This window comes from Pinus tabuliformis, chromosome 9, assembly GCF_031772625.1.
Source record: "Pinus tabuliformis cultivar Carrire ecotype Pingquan chromosome 9, CPIR1, whole genome shotgun sequence".
Classification (NCBI taxonomy): domain Eukaryota; kingdom Viridiplantae; phylum Streptophyta; class Pinopsida; order Pinales; family Pinaceae; genus Pinus; species Pinus tabuliformis.
Window position 1 is genome coordinate 337,253,531 of NC_142307.1, and position 21,530 is coordinate 337,275,060.

Here is a 21,530-nt window from a genome sequence, read left to right on the forward strand (position 1 = left end):
TCCTTCTGTCAGCTGCATGTGCCACATCTGTAGCTCGAATTGAAGTGCTCCAAGAGAATAAGATAATGTCTAGAGTCCAAATATTACTAAGGGCTAATAGTATTTGACAGTTTCTATTTTTACCCTCGCAGTCTAAAAATAGACTCTGATCACACTGCTGTGAATCAAAAATAGAAGTCCATCTATTTTTACCAATATGACCAATCATCCACAAATAGCATCCTGCAACTCATAGACCATGATCCATATGTCTAAAAATAGACATAGTCTAAAAATAAACTTTGTGCCAAAATTTGCCTGCGGGCCCACTTAGTGAAGGCAACTCCTTTCCACTAAGCTCCATCATCTTGTTACATTTTCAACATATATGTCGTAGTTTAAAGTCCCAGCGGGTCCGCAATCACAGTGTTTCCGTGTAACAAAACCTTCTTCGTTGAACTGCCGATTGCGATAAGCGGGAGGATTCTAGACGTGGGAGTTTTATAAGTTCCGGTTTAATATCACGTCGGGTCTGTAACCCCGCATCACAACATTTTGCAGTGTTAAGAGCCCGCAGCTAGCTAATTGCGATTGCAATATGGTTGATAGGATATGGTTCGCGGTGCGACAAAATTTTCACTTCCTTAGCAAATTTTGGAGCAGAAATGTAGTTTTCTACTGATTTTAGAGCAATTTGTGGAACAATTAGTGGAAAATATTGGGAGAAGTCATAACTTCTTCAGTTCTTATCCAAATGAGATGCAAAAGAGGCTAAATAGCCATTTTTTAGTATTTTGAACTCATTGAGACAGGTTTTAGAGGCATCTGAGCATTGTAAACACACTTTTGATGTAATTTGAGCATAATAGAGAGGCCCAACCCATTGGACGCTAGACCAAGGAGATGTAGCCTAGGAGGGGTGAACTCCTTTATCATGTGCTTGGTGTGTGTTATATTTTGATGTTCTTTGTTGTTACACTGTTGTTGTTCAACATATGTTTTTATGTTAAACTGTTTATAACATTTACATAAAAAATTCTCATGGAAATCTATTAATTATGAAAAAGTTTTGAATCCTTAGGCACTTGAAAAAGCAAATGATAAACATCTTGGGTTTATCTCTGAATGGGGAATTATCACAACATTACTAATTTGCTCCAATTCAGATCACTTCCTCTCTCAGGACTACCTTGGATATCTCCATTATGGTGTTGACTCTGTCCACTATGTTGATGGGCCTCAACTCCTCAGTTGGCCTCTCATTTACAAAACAGATAAATCTCTTGGCGATTTGGGAATTCCTTTCGCCTTCCTCTTTGGCATCCATGATGAAGTGCTCAAAATCCTTGCTTGCAACCTTTTGCTCATGCATCAACGTTATGTGCTCCTATTTGTTCTTCATCTCTTCGATGATCTCGTCCCAAACTAGTTGTATTGCGTCGAGGAGAACCTCATGAGTCACTGATTGCAAATTTTTGTTAATGAGCTCATCGTTTGTCACCGCAACCTCCAACTGTTTCTCCTTCTGAGTTAGACTTGCATTAGCAGAATCTAAGTCTCTATGCACCTTCTTCAACTCCCCTTCCGAGATTTGTAGCTCGGTTAAGGCCTTGGTGAGTTGTTCAGTAGGGTTTTGTGGATCTTTGGGTACAACCACCACATACGCATGAGAGTTCATTTTTGCTTGGGAGCGGGGCTACTTTTATAGCAAGAAGGGCCACATGGCATGGTGATGACATCAAGAAGGAAGGGGTACGTAGCACGCTGAGATTGGTCGGGAAAAGAGGGTTGGAGAGCGGGAGCACATATCACCAATTTACCTTTACCTTCTATACTGCGCTCGCTTGACGTAAGGAGCCAATGGGGGTAGCCCACCTGGCGGGTGGCCCCCACAATACTTCGGCAGATCGCCCCGCGGGTGAATGAGCCCTTCTCTCACCCTTGGAATGAATCCAGGTTGTCAGATCGTAGCTTGACTTTTCAACTTCCGGGAGGTACTGTGGGTTAACCTCCGCACAAGTCCCACTCGTCGAACTGGTTACGAAGCACTATTGATCTGCGATGACCGATGATTGTTCTGGGAAATGCACAATTTTTAACCCCCTCTTGGTGCCCGGCCACTTGCCCACTTTGTTAGGTCCAGGCCTCGACAGGAACCATGCTTCACTTTAAATTCTTTTTCCTTCTGTGTTTGGTTTCGAAGCTCTTTCCTTAAGCGCAATTTCCATTGCAAATTTGGTTCACGCGACCATAGTTTTAATCGTTAAAGATTTTAAAGCGAAAGATAACACTACACATCCTAGATACTAATCACAACATTCATAGATAATTTCTTTCCTAAATCACAACATTCATAAATCAATACTAAAAATCATATTCCAATATAATTTCCTTCTAAATCTCTTGGAAAGATAAACAAAATCACAATCGAAGATCATTTCTTTCTAAATATCTTAAAGACTAAACAAAACCACCGTTTCAGAGAATACTCACATCATACTCAACCGAATTTAAACCCCAACTGAATTTGCTTATGAATCCAGCCATAGGACCAGTTTGGAGTTTATTTCCAAACGTCCCTATACTATTTTCCTAAGGAATATTCCCGTGGGATACGTTTTGAGAAGAATGTCCCGGTATCTATAATTAGATCCAAACACGTGTGAAATAGAATGATACAGAAAAGCACTGGATAGTGGAACGGATCACGGTTTTGCTCATATTCACTAATACAGCACACCATTGAGCAGAGAGCCATGCCCAATACTTTCAGTGTATTGGGTGTTAGGAGATAAATAAGTTGTTTTGTAGTTTAAATCCCCATACATTGAATTCATATATGCAATGCATTTCATAACATGTAAGGAGATACGGAGGTCGTTTTAGTGGATGTAAAAAGATGGGTACTCTGTCTCTGTCTGCGACAACATTGGGAATTTCACATGTAAATTGCAATTGGGTGCCTTCCAGCAGACATCAGAAGTCTACTGCAATACATGTAGCAACCAACTTATGTTCTGAGAGAATATTTCCATTTGCCCATCTGCCGTGCTCTTCGTCTGTAAACGAAAAATCCCGGGTAAGGTGCAGAGTTGGTAGATACAATTACTGTAATCGTTCAATGGCTTTGGAATCTCCTCCAGACGAGGTTGTGGCCATGGAAAATCACAAGCCACGACGGATTGCCCTGTTTATAGAGCCATCTCCGTTTGCGTAAGTATTTCTTCTCTCTGCGTTTTTAGTTTTTCAATGCTCTGCTGAAATTTGGGATTGAAACGATATTGAATTGCTTTTGATATTCAGCTGCAACGTCAGGACTGAAGCATTCTCTCAGTGACCATTGATTTTTGATTCCTTGATAAAATGTTTTCTTCAACTTTGATATAAAGAGTAGATAAATGGACATGGCATTGGAAAACTACAAAGAAAAAGGGCGCCCCTTATGCAGCCACCCCATAAATGTCCATGGCACTGAAAAACGAAAAGCCTCTTATGCAGCCATTTCAAACAGGAAATTAGGCAGGTTTAAACGATCGCGACCAAGGTCGAATTCGACTTTGGAATGATATGAAAAAAAGTGAATGGAAAACTTTTATTTGGGGAAAAATTTGTATACTCTCCCAAAATTCATAATGAAATTGCCAATATAACAATGTTCGATGCCAAATTCTTCCATCGTTTTCTCCCTTTAATTATGTCCCAAGGTCGAACCGCATGGGCTTCGACTTATTATTTATCTGCATCTCTGCGTTTCGTCCCTCTCTTCCTATGCGGGGTCAATGAAGGCCAAGGAGAGCGATCATGAAGGCAGCCCGGACAGTGAGCTTCGTTAGGGCCTGCAATGGCTGCTAGACTGAGAGCAAGAGGCATGCGCCCAGAGTAATTAACCGAATGGAATTAAACCTAATAATTTGCCTGACGTTTCGAATTGCTGAATTGCCATATTAATTGGCCTTATTCAGCCGAATTTCAGTATTTTACCAAGTTTCCAAGGTACGAGATTGCGAGAGTGGGGTGACGCACAAATTTTAGGGAAATTCATGATGACAGGGACGTCAGGGGTAGGGTTCTTAGCACTGGGGTGTACCTCTAAATTTTTTTAATAATAATAAAAAATAAAAATAAAATCCAAACCTAAGAACTCCTCCCTTATTAATTTACCATGGTTTGGTGGATTCTTTGCTTGTATAGATTTCGTAGATGTTTAATTATAATTAATTTATTCTTTAAAATTAAATTTAAGGGTTTTTTGGGACAAAAATCATGAGGGAATGCTTAGGCATCTTGCTTTTTGGGCGGTGGGGGCGCCCAGAAACTTCCGTTTTGTGTAATGTGTCATGCATATTGGTGAAACATTTCACCATGTATTTTGCCCGGGTTTCAGAAAATGTGGTGTATGGCGAAGCGTTTCGTCAGGGTGCACCCCTGGGCTTGCCAGATGCATTCCTGTAGAACATTGCAAAATTCAAGTCCCTGGTCATATTGCAGTTCACACAAAAGTCCATGATGATATAATAAAACAATAAATAGGGTCTTGCCCCTTTGACCCACATTTAAGTTACTAGTAACATGACTTTTAATAGGTCAAGCAAGGGTAGACTGGGTGTTTAAGATGCGCTGTTAACTCTCTCCCCACTAGGGTTTGAATCTTTGAAAATGACACCCATAACCCATGTTGGAAGGATAGGCATCCCATTGGAATCTGGGATCTTGGCTCTAGTTTTTGGTGGTCTCCGGACATCTTGATCTTAGGCTGAACTATGAGTTTCTGATATATGTAATTTGCGGGCTATTGCATATATCTAGAAAGGTTGCTAGTTCCCCATCAAAATCACATTGAAAAAAAATGACATTTAATAGGCATTGCTTAGTGAAATCCATTACTTTAAAACAATATGAAACTTGTTAAAAACCTCCTTTTTGGCATGTGTTTTTATTTCTTGGTAGTAACGTCTTTCTCCCAAAACCTCTTCCATTTTCAGCGAAACTTGAGTGTTTTTTGAGAAATTGTTTCTGTCACCGATCCTGTTTTCAATAAAAACATGTCCATTCTTGCCACGTTTTTCATATATATATATAATATCAAAACCAAAACCTTAAATTTTTATATATCCATATCATATTGAAATGGATTTGATCTAATGCTCACTGCATCTCTCTAATATATATAAAATTAATCAATATGGATACCCTAAAGCTAGACTTGGTCTACACAAACTCTTTATGTACCGATGATGCATTGTCCTTTCCTCTAATAAGTTACGTTGTATTGCAGAAGTTTGAGCATTTAAACTTAGTGATGAAGTTGTTTAAGGTAAGTAACTGTGCAGACATAATAATTGGTTGAGACAAAATATTTTGTGAGTAGTTTTAAACATATATTAAATGACAAAAGTGTTTCACTTTTAAATATTTGTAATTTTTTTCATCTACCTAGTATGCTTATCAATTGACTTAAAACTAAATAAATAGAAGGAATGGGAACGCCTTTAAGAAATGATGATCAATTGACATTGATCTAAATAGATAAATCGATTGAAGGAATTCGAATGCCTTTTGATCACATACAAATGTTTCACGAAACAACTAACCTTATAATTATAAAATATGAACAATCTAATTACAAAAGATTATAAAAGATAAACAAACTAGTTGCAAACATTATTTTTGGGTTCTTTTTTTCAAAACCTTTATAGTGTGCAATCTAAACATTTCCTTGTAAATGTGGAGGCGGATGAAAGATTTCTGCTAACATAGACTCACATCATATGAAAGACACAAGTCTATCGCACATCAGTCGGGCAGCTATTCGTAGAAGTCCAGCCCCATCCTCCCATAGTGGGTTCAGGACTAGTACTGGTTGGTTCCCAACCATCATTTCCAGGTTCAATTTTTGGTGTCTTCTCTACTTTTGAAATGACGAGAGTGAGGTTAGGGAACTTATCATTCTTCTAGGTAGGAGGAGGGGGCTAGTTGTGGCATTGTTCCTTAATAGCATGGCCGTCCTGATGGCAAGACTTTCCCTAATGGCTTTGGAATTGTTTGGATCGGAGTCATCAATCTGAGTGGGTAGGAGAGGCATCAAAGGGCAACTCCCAAATATCCGGCAACAGTCTCAGGTGAGTCACATCCAATTCAATCTTTTGAACTTACATAACGATTTGCATATATAGATTCACACAAATTAGTGAACTCTTGTACCATCAGGCGTTTTTAGCTGGATCAGCGCGAGTATGATCAATTTTTTCGTACTATCCTAAAAATACTATTGGGAAGTCCACCTTGGCTATATCGATAGGGGGAGGATAAAGAGGTAAGAGGGTCTTCCCTACTCATTGTTTAACTGCTTCTTGAAAGCTGCTTTACGCTGAGGATTTGGCAGTGTAGTCTTGCTAGCCAAAGGGTCTTTCTGTTCTTTTGTTTTGCTATCTATGCTAACGTTACATCCCTTTTGCAAGGTTGCTTTTCCTACAGGGAAGTCTTCCTTTATGCTAGAAAATTGCTGGGACTTCTTACTTTTTGGATTCTTGATCTTTTGATAATGCAGGACTATCCTTCTCAGTTGGCTAGACTTTTTGTTTCACCTTCTCTCAACTTTTTCAAATATATCTTGGTCCACATCTGTTGGGTTCAACTGAGTTTTTGGCTCTTCTTCCGTTTGTTGTGCCTTTTTTTGAGCAAGTTGCCATGAAAAGTCCTATCTCTCAGATGGATTATGTTCCCAAAGGCCGTGTTTTGATAGTCCATTGTGAGCCCTCAACTTTTAGAACAATCTTGTCAGGCAACTCTTTTGCTTAAATCCAAATCTATGTCGGTTCTGGTGCAGGTGTAGACTCCATACTTTTTGTTGCTTCTATCTATGCAGGTAAATCTAAACCAAGGTATTGCTCATTTGTTCCATAGCCTGCTCAATGTAGGGGGAGATTTGAAGACTCACTCATACAAGGGTTGAGGTTAAAGTCATGGTGGCCTTATCTTGAATACAGAGGGAAAATCTTTTTGTTTTTCAAAATCCCATTGAAGTTCCTTCAAGATTGGTTGACAAGCTTGTCATTTCCTTTTTAGTACTCTCAGTCCTGAAATTTTGAAGGTCACAACCCCTCGAATAATGTTGCATATACCCAATCGAATTTTTATGCCCGCAACATGTGTTGCCGGCTAAATTTGGTGTAGGGTATGAGTGTGCCATTGTGTATTCCACCACATAGCTCACATGATCCATTTAGCTGCCAAATCACTCCCTCCCTATTCTGTTATCCATCAAACTAATCCCACCTTGTTCGATAAGGATGGTACAAATGTCCCAGTCAACCAATGGAGAGTCCTTTCTTCCTTTTTTGGCCCCGAACTCATCGTACTATAATCAAATAAGTACATAGCTCATCTGAAGTATGGGTCAGTAGACTGACTCAGCCAGGTCCAGGAATCTGAAGTTTGCTTTCTGTTGGTGAATGGCTTCAACTACTGCTGCCATTTGATGTTTTCAGTGAGTTGGCACCATTGAGCAGTCTATTTCCCTTCTAGATTTTAATCTTAGAATCCCACAATTCTCATTTCAAAGGGCGCTTGAGGAAGGGACACAAGGTTTGTTTTAACTACATGCTGAAATGTTGACAAAACTGTTAAGCATGCTGAAACTTGAAAGCCGAAAAACACCCAAATTTCTCTCTTCTCCATGTCAGGGCTAATGGGTATGTTTCCATTACAAAATACCTTGGAATGGGGGTTCCATTTAATGTTAAGATTTAAGTTATTGTATGTAAAATATAACTAATATTTAAAGTTAAATAGAATTCCAAAAATGAGGTTGATTTGTTGACATGACTAGGTCGAAGGTTTAGGGAGGGAGGGTCTTGACTCCCCCTCCCTTTTTTTTGGGTTATTTGTCCACTAGTTAGAGCTATATGGAACTAGTAAGTCTAGGGTCCAAACTAGTTAAAAGGGTCGGTCTCATTCCCTGTTTTGATAACTGTGATGTTCATTCTAAATAACTAAAATGTGAAGAAAAATGAATAAAGTGATAGTGTCGGGCGTCAAAGGTATTAACCCTATAGGATCTTAATTGTGTTATACCTAGTGCAGTGAATACATTAAATAATGTGGTTGATGTTTGAAGGTGATAACCAACTGAAAGGCATTATACTCCAGTGCATCCAATATATTAAACAACTTGATTGACCCCTTGAAGGTGTTAATCCATTGAAAGCATTATCTATATATATATATTGATTGAAAAGTCCTTTCATTGGAGAAGGATCATTACAAGATTAACTTTAAATCCAAAAGGCCTTTGGCCATAAAGTTGCAATTTAAGGGTATTCTGTTAAATTCACTAGGGACTTACACGTGACCTTGCTGCTGCAAAATCTAGCAGGCCTTGGAGAGGGGCACCCTACAAGGCAAGCATGAGACCAAGTGACAACAATAAGGTAGTGGCTGCTAGAATGTATTTCCCAATCAGCTGTGAGTAATTTTTCAACAGGGGCCTCAAATTCAGCGAGAGATTCTAATATAGCCTTGATAAATGTTTTGGTGTTACTTTCATCCGATTAAGGAGTAAATGGTGAGGGAAAGGAGGCTGTCTTGGACTTCTTTGGTGTTGAAATTTGATGACTAAAAAATAGTTTCCTGCAATCCCAACCCGGTTTTAATTTCACCTTATCACTCCCATTTAGTTAAATGCCCTTTCCCATAAACATACATTCAACATATATAATTCTGGAAATGAAATTCTCAGATTAAAACACATGGGACTGTCAACACACGCTGAAAATAAATATGGACTTAACCAGACCAGCAACACAAATAAAAATACACACAGATTTTTGGTCAACTTAGACCCAGACAAAACCCCTTCAATCTTCCCCTGGGAAACCCTGTTAGAGAACTCTTCAAATTTATTTATCTTTCAAGTTCATGAAAAATACATTTGCAGACAAAACAAAACAGCAAAATACAACTTATCTCTTCAGCCCAAAACTCCTTTGAAAATCGTGGCACTTTGCTTCGATTTCCATGCCCACTTGAAGCTGAAAATATGTATTGTACGGATACGACTGTACGGACTGTATGGATTTTTGTACTGCTGTACAGACTGTACGTTTTTTTTTTCTTTTCAAAAAGTTCTCTCAAACAGCGTGCAACTCACAACATTCAATACTGTTCGTACTGTATCTTCTACTATCTTCTATGCCTTGATTTCCATGCGCAGCTTTGCCCAGAAATCACTCCTTCAGCTTGCTGCAACAAATTTCTCCTTCATAACTTTTCTCTAGCTCTCAGCGTCCTTTCTCCAATCTGCTCATGAAGAATGGATGCAATCTCTCTTTTATTTTCCCCCTTTTGTTTCCCTAAATGACTTTTGGGCAGCCATAAGATCTAATGACTCAGATTCATTTAGATCAAGGGATGAGAATAAGTGTGCATTTAATTCTCACTTTTTATTTTTTAACTCACCCATTAAATAAAGTACCCATATTGTACTTTGTCTAAAGTCGCTTTTCACTTTATAATTTAACATTGACTTTACCACTTATAAAGTCACTTTCACTTTATAAAGTCACACTTAGGAAAATAATTATTTTGGACACTTTTCCCTAGGTAGAGATTAACCCATGGGAAACCACTTGTCCAAGGTACATTAAAAATCAACACTCCCTCGTACCGATGAAAGTGTTTCTCACCACACCCATTTTGTCCCTGAAATGGACATGCTTGCCTCTTGGCAAGGACTTCGTGAGAACATCGGCCACCTGCTCATTTGTTGATATATACTCCAGCTTCACTGCTCCCTTCTGAACATAGTCCTTGATGAAATGATATCTGATGTCAATGTGTTTTTACCTGTCATGAAACACGGGATTCTCTGTGAGTTTAATGCAACTCTGATTATCACAGTGAATAATCGTCGGTCTCAACTCTTGATCAAATAGGCCATACAACAACTTACGAAGTCAAATGGCCTCACAACTAGCTTGACTAGCAGCCATATACTTAGCCTTAGAAGAGCTCAAAGCAACTAAATTTTTCTTTCGACTGAACCACGACACAACTGTCGAACGCAATACAAAGCAACACCCTGAAGTGATTTTCCTGTCAGAAGCACAACCTGCCCAATCTGAATCTGTGTAACCTGCCAACCTCACTCCATCACTCGCCTATAATTCAGACCATAATCAACAGTCCCCTACATGTGGCGAAGAATGTGCTTTGCAGCTACCCAGTGCACCTTCCTGGGCTTAACCATGAACTGGCTAAGTGTGTTCACTGCAAAGCATATATTTGGCCTAGTGTTGACCAGATACATCATGGACCCAATAAGCTGCCTATACAATGTGGGATCCACCAAACTAGAATCTGAAGCATGAAGCTTCTTCCAGTTGGTGATCATAGGTGTAAACATGGGTCTACATTCTGTGATGTGAAATCTGCTCAACACATCCACAACAAACTGCCCCTGCCCCAGAAAGATATGTCCTCCTCCCACACCTCAAGCCCCAAAAAGTAATGCATCACCCCAATGTCCTTCCGAACTCCATAACAAGATCCTCCTTGCAACCACTAATCAGTCTCTCTTTTGCCCTAGTAATGAACAAGTCATCAACATACAACACAAGAATGAGCGGATCATCCCCTACAACAATGTAGTATAGGTTCGGATCTGCATCACTCTTTGTGAAACCCATCTGCTGCAAGTATCAATCCTCGAATACCAAGCTCTCAGAGCTTGCTTAAGTCCGTAGAGCGCTCACCTCAACCGACATACATGAGTCTCCCTCCCAAGTACCTCAAAGCCCTGTGGCTGCTCAACATACACCTCCTCCTCTATAACTCCGTTCAAAAATGCGGTCTTCACATCCATTTGATGGATTTGCCAACCCATTTATGCAGCAATAGAAATAAGGGACTGGATAGAAGTGTACTGAGCTATGGGAGTGAGGGTCTCATCATAGTCAACTCCCTCTATCTGTGAGAACCCTCTAGCCACAAACCTCGCCTTGAACTTCTCAATGTTGCCATCCGCAGCATGCTTGATCTTGTAGAGCCACTTGGAAGTAGGCTCAGAGTCAACAATGCTAGCAGCCTTGGCTACATAACTGCAAAACCGCTCAGGTGGCACACTCTCCCTATTCACCCTCTTCGGAGGACCAACAAACTCCACGTCCTTCAAGGTGTCTTGAAGCTACTTGGGCCTCTTCCCTGAAGAAGCTTCCCCATAGGGAACCTCATCCTCTGCCCCCCAGTGCGGTGAACCTGAAGATCTTCCAACTGACCCTGGTGTGCTTGTACCAACACCTGTCCTCGAAGACCCTGTACTGGCACCTGTGCCTGTGTCAGCTGAAGTGCCATGTGAACTCTGTATCAGTGGACTCCCTAAAGAAGTGCTCAGTGAACTCGCCACTGGTGCCTCAGATGTCATCGAAACTGAAGTACCTCCTATACCAGTCGATCCAGAACCCTAAGGTCCTGCTCCCTGTACCTGACCTCCCTATTGAGGAGAAGTATGTGAATCTCCCTCATCATACTCCTGTGATCTCTGATAGGCCCTCTCCTCCTCGAACTTCACATCCATCCTAATCACCACTCTCTGTTTAAAAGGAATGAAGATCCAATAGGCCTTTGAAGTCTCGTTGTAACCCATAAAGATACCCTTCTTTGCCATGGGTTCCAGCTTTGTCCTCTGCTCCTTGGGGATATAAGAATATGTGAGACATCCAAAGATACGAAGATGTGCCACATGAGGCTTCTCTCTAGTGAAAGCCTCCTCCGCAGTCATATTCCTCAATACTCTGTGAGGACTCCTGTTCTAAAGATAAACAACAGTATTGCAGGCATCATCCAACAAAAACAAAGGCAACCCCTGATCATGAATCATCGCTCTAGTAGCCCCAACAATAGCTCTGTTCTTCCCATTTCCCTTAGCCCCATTTGATGAGGCCCTTTTCTTGGCCTTCCCTTTGTTCTTCCCCTTGGCTATCAAGGCTACATCCTCCTCATTCGCTATCTTCACCCCACCACTGCTAGTCTTCCGTATCTCATGCTGCACAAAATCATCCCAAAATCTGTCCCAATTGGGAAGATTTTCCCTAGAGGTAACAACATCTCCAAAGACCTCCCAAGACTTAGGAAGTCCCGCTACAACTATCCTGACTAACTCTGTGGGTGCAACTACTTCACCAATAATAGTCAAATCATCACTTACTTGTTTGACCCTACCAAGATAATGAACTACACTTTCAGCCTTTGTCATCCTAATGTTCTTCAATTGTTCTTTGAGTACCATCTTCCTGCTCTCATTGGTACTCTGATAGAGAGTGGTTAGAGCTGTCCACCTCTGATATGCATATGTGTTTCCTCTTACTTGAGGAACCACATGATCCTTCAGACTGTCCATCAAAATCCTTTTTGTCTTTGCATTATTTTTTGTGAATTCAACAAGTTCATCTGCAGCAGTAGGAGGTACAACCACTTGCCGCACTATGTCCCAAATTGCTGCCTCCTTAAACACTGTTTGAATTTTGTCCTTCCAAACGACATAGTTGCATATCTCATCTAGTCTGTCCTCTATCCTTAAGAACATGGCCATGACTGCTGTCTAAAATTTACAAAACCAAGAAAATGGAGAAATGAACTTTCTAGCACACCTTGCTGTCCCAAAAGTTCAATTTGTGTGAAATTTCACCTTGCTGTCCCAAAATATCAGTGTGCTGTCCTAACTGAGTTTACTGTCCAAAAATTCAGTTTGTTGTCCAAACCACTATTTGCTGTCCCAAACTACTGTATGCTGTTCAAACTGCAATTTTCAGCCTGTACTTCTGATACCATGTTGAAATTTGATGACTAAAAAAAAGTTTCCTGCAATCCCAACTCGGTTTTAATTTCACCTTATCACTCCCATTCAGTTAAATGCCCTTTCCCATAAACATACATTCTGGAAATGAAATTTTCAGATTAAAACACATGGGACTGTCAACACATGCTGAAAATAAATATGGACTTAACTAGACCAGCAACACACTTATCTCTTCAACCCAAAACTCCTTGAAAACTATGCCCACTTTGCCTCGATTTCCATGCCCACTTGAAGATGAAAATATGTACTCTATGGATACGACTGTACGGACTGTACGATTTTTTTCTCAAAAACTTCTCTCGAACAGAGTGCAGCTCACAACATTCAATGCTGTTCGTACTGTATCTTCTGTTGTCTTCTATGCCTTGATTTCCATGCCCAACATTGTCCAGAAATCACTCCTTCAGCTTGTTGCAACAAATTTCTTGTTCAGAACTTTTCTCTAGCTCTCAGCGTCCTTTCTCTAATCTGCGCATGAAGAATGAATGCAATCTTTCTTTTCTTTTCCCCTTTTTGTTTCCCTAAATGTTTTTCGGGCAACTCTAAGATCTAATGACTCAGATTCATTTAGATCAAGAGATGAGAATAAATGTGCATTTAATTCCTATTTTCTATTTTTTAACTCACCCAGTAAATAAAGTACCCACATTGTACTTTATGTCTAAAGTCACTTTTCACTTTATAATTTAACATTGACTTTACCACTTATAAAGTCATGTTCACTCTATAAAGTCACACTTAGGAAAATAATTACTTTGGACACTTTTCCCTAGGTAGACACTAACCCACGGGAAACCACTTGTCCAAGGTACATTAAAAATCAACATTTGGAGTGGCTGTTAAACCACAGGGGTTGGTGTTGATTTGTGATAGCATCGGATGTGCTCTAGCCATGAAAATTGGTGGAGAGGCTAAGGCGCATATGATCTCCAAGACCCAGAAATGGTTTGGGGAAATTGCATCCGGTTGGAGAGATATTAAAATAATTAATATTTTAATGGGGTTCCTAAGTCTATACTTAGGAAAAATGAAATATTAATGGGTATTAATATAAAACTGGGTGAGAATGTTCTAAATGACATGGATCAAGCCAACTCTAATCTTAGCCGTTGATTAGGGACTTAATCTCAACTGTTGAAGACTCAATAGGAAAAGTATAAGAGGAGGCTTGAGGGTCAGTTGCACACACACCAAATTGATCAGTCAGTTCGATTTTCTGGAGCGGGGTTTGCTGAAAGAATCGAACCAGTGATCTGTTGCAGCGAGGGGCGGTTTGGCATGAGGGTGAGAATACATAGCAGAGAGGCAGAGATAGTGCTAGAGAGACAGCGCAAAGCTTGGAGAGGCTGACGCAGAGGCAGCTGGGAGCTACGTAGAGGTTGAAGAGGCCAACATGGGTGACGCAGAGGGTCTGAGAGCTGACGCAGAGAGCCAAGGGGCTGACGCAAAGGCTTCAGTAGCTGCGCAGAGGCTAGCAGAGCTGACGTAGGGCCAAGAGGCAGCGCTGGGTGATTTTTCGTGGGGCAGACTGAGTGCTAGTGAGCTGGGAAGGGTGACGCAGTCCCTGCAGAGTGACGCAGAGCAGTAGAGAAGCTTGGAGCAGCTTTCGCTGTCCAGCTAAGGAGCTGCCGTAGTTGCTGTGGGATCGTTCATTCGGTGATTGATCAACCAGAATATTTGTCTTCGAGGAGAGGTACTACTGCCGAGAGCATTCTCTGTTGGGTGAGCCATTTCTGACACCATAGTTATATTTAGAAACTACATAATAGTAAAACCCTCATATATGTTGTATCGATTTTCCTGAATTGGGTTTTTCCAGGGACAATTGTCCAAAAATAACGGTGTCCCTTGTGTGTTTGTCTTAGTTATTTCAGTTGTTGATCTGTATATGAGTTAAGGCTGCATTTGTGTTTATTTCAGTATTTATATTTATAAATAACTTGTTAATGGAATGAACAAGTAGGAGAAATTAAACCAGATAATGCAGTAGGGATTTCTAACATGTCAGACTTAGAAATTTCAACATGGTATCAGAGCATTGCAAATCACAGGAGAATTGAAGGCACCAACAGTAATATGAAGTATTTGCAGCAGCAACAGCGGTCTCGAGAGACAACGTTGTTGCATAGCAGAAGCAACAGAGAAGAAGTGACGGAGAGGGCCTGCATCATCATTTTGAGCCAGCAGGAGGGTCAACGCAGAGGCAAAGAGGGGTAGATCGAACCTATGTAGTGCTCGGTTATCTTTCTTAGCCAAGAAGGATAGACGCTGTGGCCAGGAGGAGCAGATTCTACCATTGCTGGGATTGCGTAGAGCTTGAAAGGCTCAGTTTTTTTAGCTACCGGGACTTGGGGAGTTGTGGGCAGATTGTGAGAGAATTTGGTGGGGTGTTGTTTCTGTCGGTGCAGAACAATACCTAAGGGGACAAAACCAAGGTAGAGGGAGTCGCTACCTTGACGAATTTCTAGCCAAGAAATCCAAATCTGAGTTGCAGTTGCAAGGAGGATTGGAGAGGAGCGGTTTGACATTTGGCAGGAGGATTTCTAGCAGGAAAATAAGGACTTAGAGGGAGATTTCCAGGAGGGAAGTCGAAACTCAGAGGGTGATCCACAATGGATCCTAAAAACCCTCTAAGTCTTCATATACTTAAACACTATCGCAAGGGAAAAACATTAAGAAATGGTGGAAAACACTATCGCATGGGAAAAACATTAAGAAATGGCGAAAACAGAGTTAAGCGGAGGCTGAAGCAGCATTGCACAGGAGCAGTCGGATCGGATAGATCTACGGCCCAGATCAAATCGGCATATCGCAATCGGAGGTGGCAAGCGGAGTCTATCGGAGGCGGCCTTATGGAAATCGCGATAGCGATCAAAGCGATTAAACGAGGGCCGTTGATCAAGCGCGCAGATCAACGGTCCAGATCTACTCGGTATATCACATCGCTAACACACACAGGGAGGACTTAACCCGTGGCCCGAAGCTTATGTGATATGCGATTTCAATATATCGCATCGCAACTATGTAAGGGGTGATGCCAAAGACCAGCGACCATGCGATATGCCGATGCGCCGATAGCCAATAAGGCCGATCAAAGCAATCTGCGATCGGAGATCGGGGAAGATATGCGACATGCGATAAAGCTGAACCCGAAAGGGTTTATGGATGTGAATTGATATATTTTCATTTCCGATACAAAGCCATTTGTCGGGTTTTTCTGTTATAAACCCAAATACAAAGGAAATTGCGGCTTGCGACTTGCGATAGTGATATAACAACGGACCCGATGGGATTATAGGTCGGACTTGATAATTTTTGAAGTTTGGCTTGGCGGATTTTTTAGCGTTTTCTGTGTATTTTTCTGTGTAAACAGAAAAACGACTTTTTGGGGATTTCAACTGCGCCAGTGGTCCTTTCCATTTAAAAACAGGTGGCCACCATACCTGAAGGCGTTCTACAATGATTGTTTAACGCTCAGAGGGGATTTGAACGGACAGAGGCTGGGAGCCAGAGAGCCCGAAAGGGGAGACGAACAGACAAGCACCGATAGGCTTAAAAGCCACTCAATGTCAGAGACAGAGCAAGCAGTTGCTGAGACAGAGAGAAAGCAGAAGACAAAGAGCAAGGGGGAGAGTCTGTGTACTCTTGTAGACTTGAGGATTTCAAGTAAATCCCTGTTGTTTTTTCACTGTTGTGTTGAGACTCGATTTGAGCTCACACTTGTAATAATCTGCTCTTGAAGACATAATAGAGAGGTCACCATTGAAAGCTGGACCAGGAGACGTAGCCCAAGAGTTTTGGGTGAACTCCTTGATTATTTGCTGTGTTGATGTGTGTGTGTCTGTTATGTTTTTCTAACTGCTCATTGTCTATATTATTCACAATCTTTTCGATCCGTTGCACTAAGTAATATAGGCATTCCTGCACATGAGTCTGTAATACCTTAATATTGTTTTAAGATCTCATTTTCAGATCAAGTGGTATCAGAGCTTTTGGTTTTGGTTTTGTTAAGGTTAGACAAGCTTGTGTTGGATTTTGAATGCTAACTAGGTCAAAGCTCAAACTAGGAGAAGGAGAACTTGTTGAGGCTAATCCAGAGATTGGAAGAGTCTATCCTCAGAGGAGAATGGCAGAAGAAACTCCATTGGAATCAAAATCTCAGTTCATGGACAGTTTTATGGCCATGCGAGCCATGGTGGAAGAGATGTATCGGGAATTTAAGAAGGGTCGAGGTGAAAGCACTTCAACACCCAAACCAGACAAAGGAGCAGAGGAACCTTCTCTAGTTGCCCCTCCAGAGGGCAAAGGGAAAGGGGAAATGCCTCCTCCATCATCTCCTCCACCATCACCTTCATCATCCTCATCTCCTAGCCCTGATAAGAAAAAGAAGAAAACTTCTTTGATTAAATTAGATGTGAAGTTTGATTTGCCAATTTATGATGGAGAACTAAATGCAGAAAAGCTAGATAACTAGATAAGATAGATTGATGTATATTGCAAGGTGCAGAACATTGATTCAGAAAGGAGAAAGATTCAGCTGGCTAGCCTTCGACTTGGAGGAACTGCACTAGTGTGGTTGGAAGGCAAGACACAAGCTGATCTGCAAAGACATGGTAAAATCCTTTCCACCTGGAATGATTTTGTTTCTGCCATCAAAAAAATTCTATCCTTTAGCTTATATGCAACAGGCAATGATGAGTTGGCAAACTCTTCGCCAGTTAAAGGGGCAAAATGTACAAAGTTATACTCAGGAATTTAGAAAAGAGCTTTAACTCTAGGCATATCTCTAGACTCACCTGAAACTTTATTGAAGTATATAGGTGGTCTGCATAGCTATTTGAAGCATACCATTCTCATGTTTAATCCCACTAGCTTAGATGATGTATCAGTTTAGGCTACACATCTAGAAGTTAGAGGCAAGAATGTGAACCCAGAGGTTGGGGGATCATCTAAACACTCTGTAAGTAAGAACAAGGAAAAGAAGAAATTGAAATGGAAGGAGAGGAAAACAAACACTGTACAGAGGGACAAACCTTCATGCCCTCATTGCAAGAAGGATGGACACGATGATGCACACTGCTGGTCTTTGCATCCAGAGCTGAAACCTAAGAAGTTCGGTGGTAAGAAGAAAAATACTGCTGCTGCTATTTAGAAAGACTTGGGGTCAGACTCAGGTGATGAAACAACAGTCATAGCCACAGGTATAAAAGGTAAAAATTCTGAAGCATCCACAAGTAATTCTGCACAATCTATTGATAATGAAAATAATGAGAGGAAAAGACATGAGCTTTTTTGTATTAGAGTCATTTCCAAGCACCAAAAGATTGATACTTTATTTGATAGTGGATCACAAGTAAACTTGATTTTTGAAACAATTGTAAAGAAGTTGGGATTACTAACAAAACCTCACGAGAAGCCATATCCATTAGGTTGGGTATGTGATAAAACAAAGCTACAAGTAACAAGACAATGTAAACTTAGGTTTGCTATTGGGTCAACATTTGTAGATGAGGTTGAGATAGATATAGTTTCATTGGATATATGTGGTATTGTTTTGGGAAGTCCTTACTTGTATGATAGGAAAGCCATTTTCTATAGAGCTGAAAATAAGTATCAACTCACTAAAGATGGAATGGAATATATTGTAAGAGCTCATAAACTCAAAAATAACCATTCTCTTATAAACTCATGGCAGATGAAAGGAATTGTGAATTCAAGTAAGTAATTTTTATTAATGGTTGTAAAGGAAAAGAACCCTGATAAGACCAATGTATTTGGAGGCTGTGATGCTAAACAGAAAGTTGATTTAGTTAAAGTTGTTTCAGAATATGATATCCTATTTCAAGAACCTAAAGGTTTGCCACCCAAAAGGGAAATAGTACATGATATTCATTTGCAGCAAGATGCTCCATTACCTAACATCGAAATGTACAAGTTATCAACTTTAGAGAATGCAGAGATAAAGAAGCAGGTACAGGAGTTGCTCGATAAATGGTTCATAAGACCAAGCACATCACCATGTGGATCTCCAATCGTACTGGTGAGAAAGAAAGATGGTTCGTGGAGAATGTGCATTGATTATAGAGCATTGAATAAAATAACGATCAAGAATCGTTATCCTCTTCCTCGTATTGATGATCTATTAGATCAGTTGAAAGAAGCAGTTTACTTTTCCAAGTTAGACTTGCGAAGTGGCTATCATCAGGTCAGAGTTGCAGAACAAGATGCATGGAAGACTGCTTTCAAGACAAAGCAAGGGCTGTATGAATGGCTGGTTATGCCTTTTGGCTTAACTAATGCTCCTGCTACATTCATGAGAGTGATGAATGATGTACTCAGACCTTTTATTGATGATTTTGTAATTGTTTATTTAGATGACATTCTTGTTTTCAATAAGACATGGGAAGACCATGTAAAGCATGTAAAGTAGACTTTAGATGTTTTAAAAAGAGAAAATCTCTATGTGAAGCTGTCAAAATGTGAATTTGGCAAGACATCTTTAAATTATCTGGGTCATATTGTAGGGGGTGGTGAATTGAAGTTAGATCCCTTTAAGGTTGAAGTCATTGTGAACTGGCCTAAACCCAAATCTGCTATTAGATGTTAGGAATTTCCTAGGAGCAGCGCAATACTGGAGAAAGTTTATTGCTAACTTTTCTTTGATTGCGGCTCCATTACATGCTTTAACAGGATTGAAACAGGTGTTTTAGTGGGGGGGGGCAAACAGCAGAAAGCCTTCGACACCTTAAAAGAAAAAATTAGTATAGCACCAGTACTAGCACTACCAGATCTTCAACATCCATTTGAGATTGAAACAAATGCCAGTGACTATGCCATGGGAGCAGTGTTGATGCAACACGGTAAACCCATATGCTATCATTATGAGACATTTACTTCTGCAGTAGTTAATTATCCCACATATGATAAAGAATTGTATGCATTAATACAGAGTGTGAAAAAGTGGAAACATTACCTAATGGGCAAAGAAACAATCATACATACAGATCATCAACCACTTCAATATTTGCACTCACAAACTAAATTGCAGCAATCAAGACATTATAGGTGGATGGGTTTCTACAACAATTTCATCTTGTCATTAGATATAAGAAGGACATACACAATAAGGTTGCAGATATGCTATCAAGACCAATCATAAATGCATCTACTATACTTAAACATAACTCAGTAATGCATGAAAGTTACATTGAACAATATGCTCAAGATATAGATTTTAAAGATGTATATGCAACTTTAAGTCATGGCAAGCAAGTAGAAGAATTGGATTATTATGTTAAGGACCAACTCTTATATCATTTGGGAAAGTTATGCATTCCACAAACTGAAAGAGTTAACATAATCCGAGACCGCATACTTCTCTCATATCAGGTCATTTTGGTGTAAGTAAAATAGTTGCACAGTTGCAAAGGTTCTGTTATTGGCCAAGAATGCATGAAACTGTTTCTAGATATATTAAAGGGTGTACCATGTGTGCTACAAACAAGTCCAGTGATAGAAAATTAGGCTTGTACACTCCACTTCCAGTTCCTTCTTGTCCTTGGGAAGGTGTTTCCATGGACTTTGTTGGGGGATTGCCAAAATCTAGAAAAGGTCATGATTATTTGTATGTTGTTTTGGATAGGTTCAGTAAAATGTGTATTTTGATACTTTGTAACAAGCAGGTTACAGCTGAACAAACAACGAAGTTGTTCTTTCAGAATGTATGGGTTCATTTTGGGTTACCCACTTCTATTGTATCTGATCGAGATTCTCGATTTGTTGGGAAGTTTTGGTCAAGTCTATGGGAGTTGATGGACACCAGATTGAAGAAGAGCACAACATTTCATCCACAAACAGATGGTCAAATAGAGGTGGTCAACATGATAGTGATCCAGTTGCTCAGAGGCTATTGCAGCAAGCATCCCAAGCTTTGGGATGAGCATTTGTGTTATGTGCAACATGCTTACAACTGTGCCAAGCACTCTTCTACCCAGAGATCTCCTTTTGAGACTTGTTTTGGTTTTATACCAAAGTCTCCCTTGGATTTTGTCTTTGGTAAAGACATAGCAGTTGATGGATAGAGTGATGTGGACAAAACAACCAAGTTCATTGAACAGATCCAAGAAATTCACCAAGTAGTGCAGGAACAACTGGAAAGAAGTCAGGCCAAGTACAAGGCAAGGCATGACAAGCATCGAGTTGAGCATAGTTTCCAAGTTGGTGATCAAGTCTGGCTGTACATCAGCAAAGACAGAATGCAAGGTGAAGGTAAGAAGCTAAAACCAATAAGGTATGGGCCTTTCAAGATACTTGATAAAATTGGTGAAAACGCTTTTCGCCTTGATTTGCCAGCGTATATGTAGATCTATTCAGTCATTAATGTAGAAAACTTGAGATTGTATGAACCTTCATTGATTGAAGATCCCGAAGAGCAAAGTCAGTTGCCTTCTATTGATGATCTGTTGCCTGAATATCTCAATGAGTTGCAGGAAGACACAGTTCTGGACAGGAAGGTGAGAACTATGCGTCGAGGGGATGTTGAGTACCTGAGAATCGGACTCAAAGGTTCAAAACCAAGTAGTGCACGATGGATAGAAATTGGACAAGTGAGGAAGTTGTATCCTCACTTGATCGATGCATAAAAACCAACTTTTGGTGGTCCAAAAGCTTTTCAGTGGGAAGGCATCATCCACAATGG

General features: G+C 40.3%; 1 protein-coding gene across 1 annotated transcript in view; it reads left to right on the forward strand.

The window, feature by feature from the left end:
• Positions 1-2,629: 2,629 nt before the first annotated feature.
• SQD2 (sulfoquinovosyldiacylglycerol 2) overlaps positions 2,630-21,530 on the forward strand; it is a 276,296-nt gene continuing 257,395 nt past the window's right edge. The window contains exon 1 of the mRNA XM_089439458.1: positions 2,630-3,192. Coding sequence (XP_089295584.1) covers positions 2,879-3,192 — 314 coding nt within the window. The 5' untranslated portion in view covers positions 2,630-2,878. The remainder of the gene's footprint in view (positions 3,193-21,530) is intronic.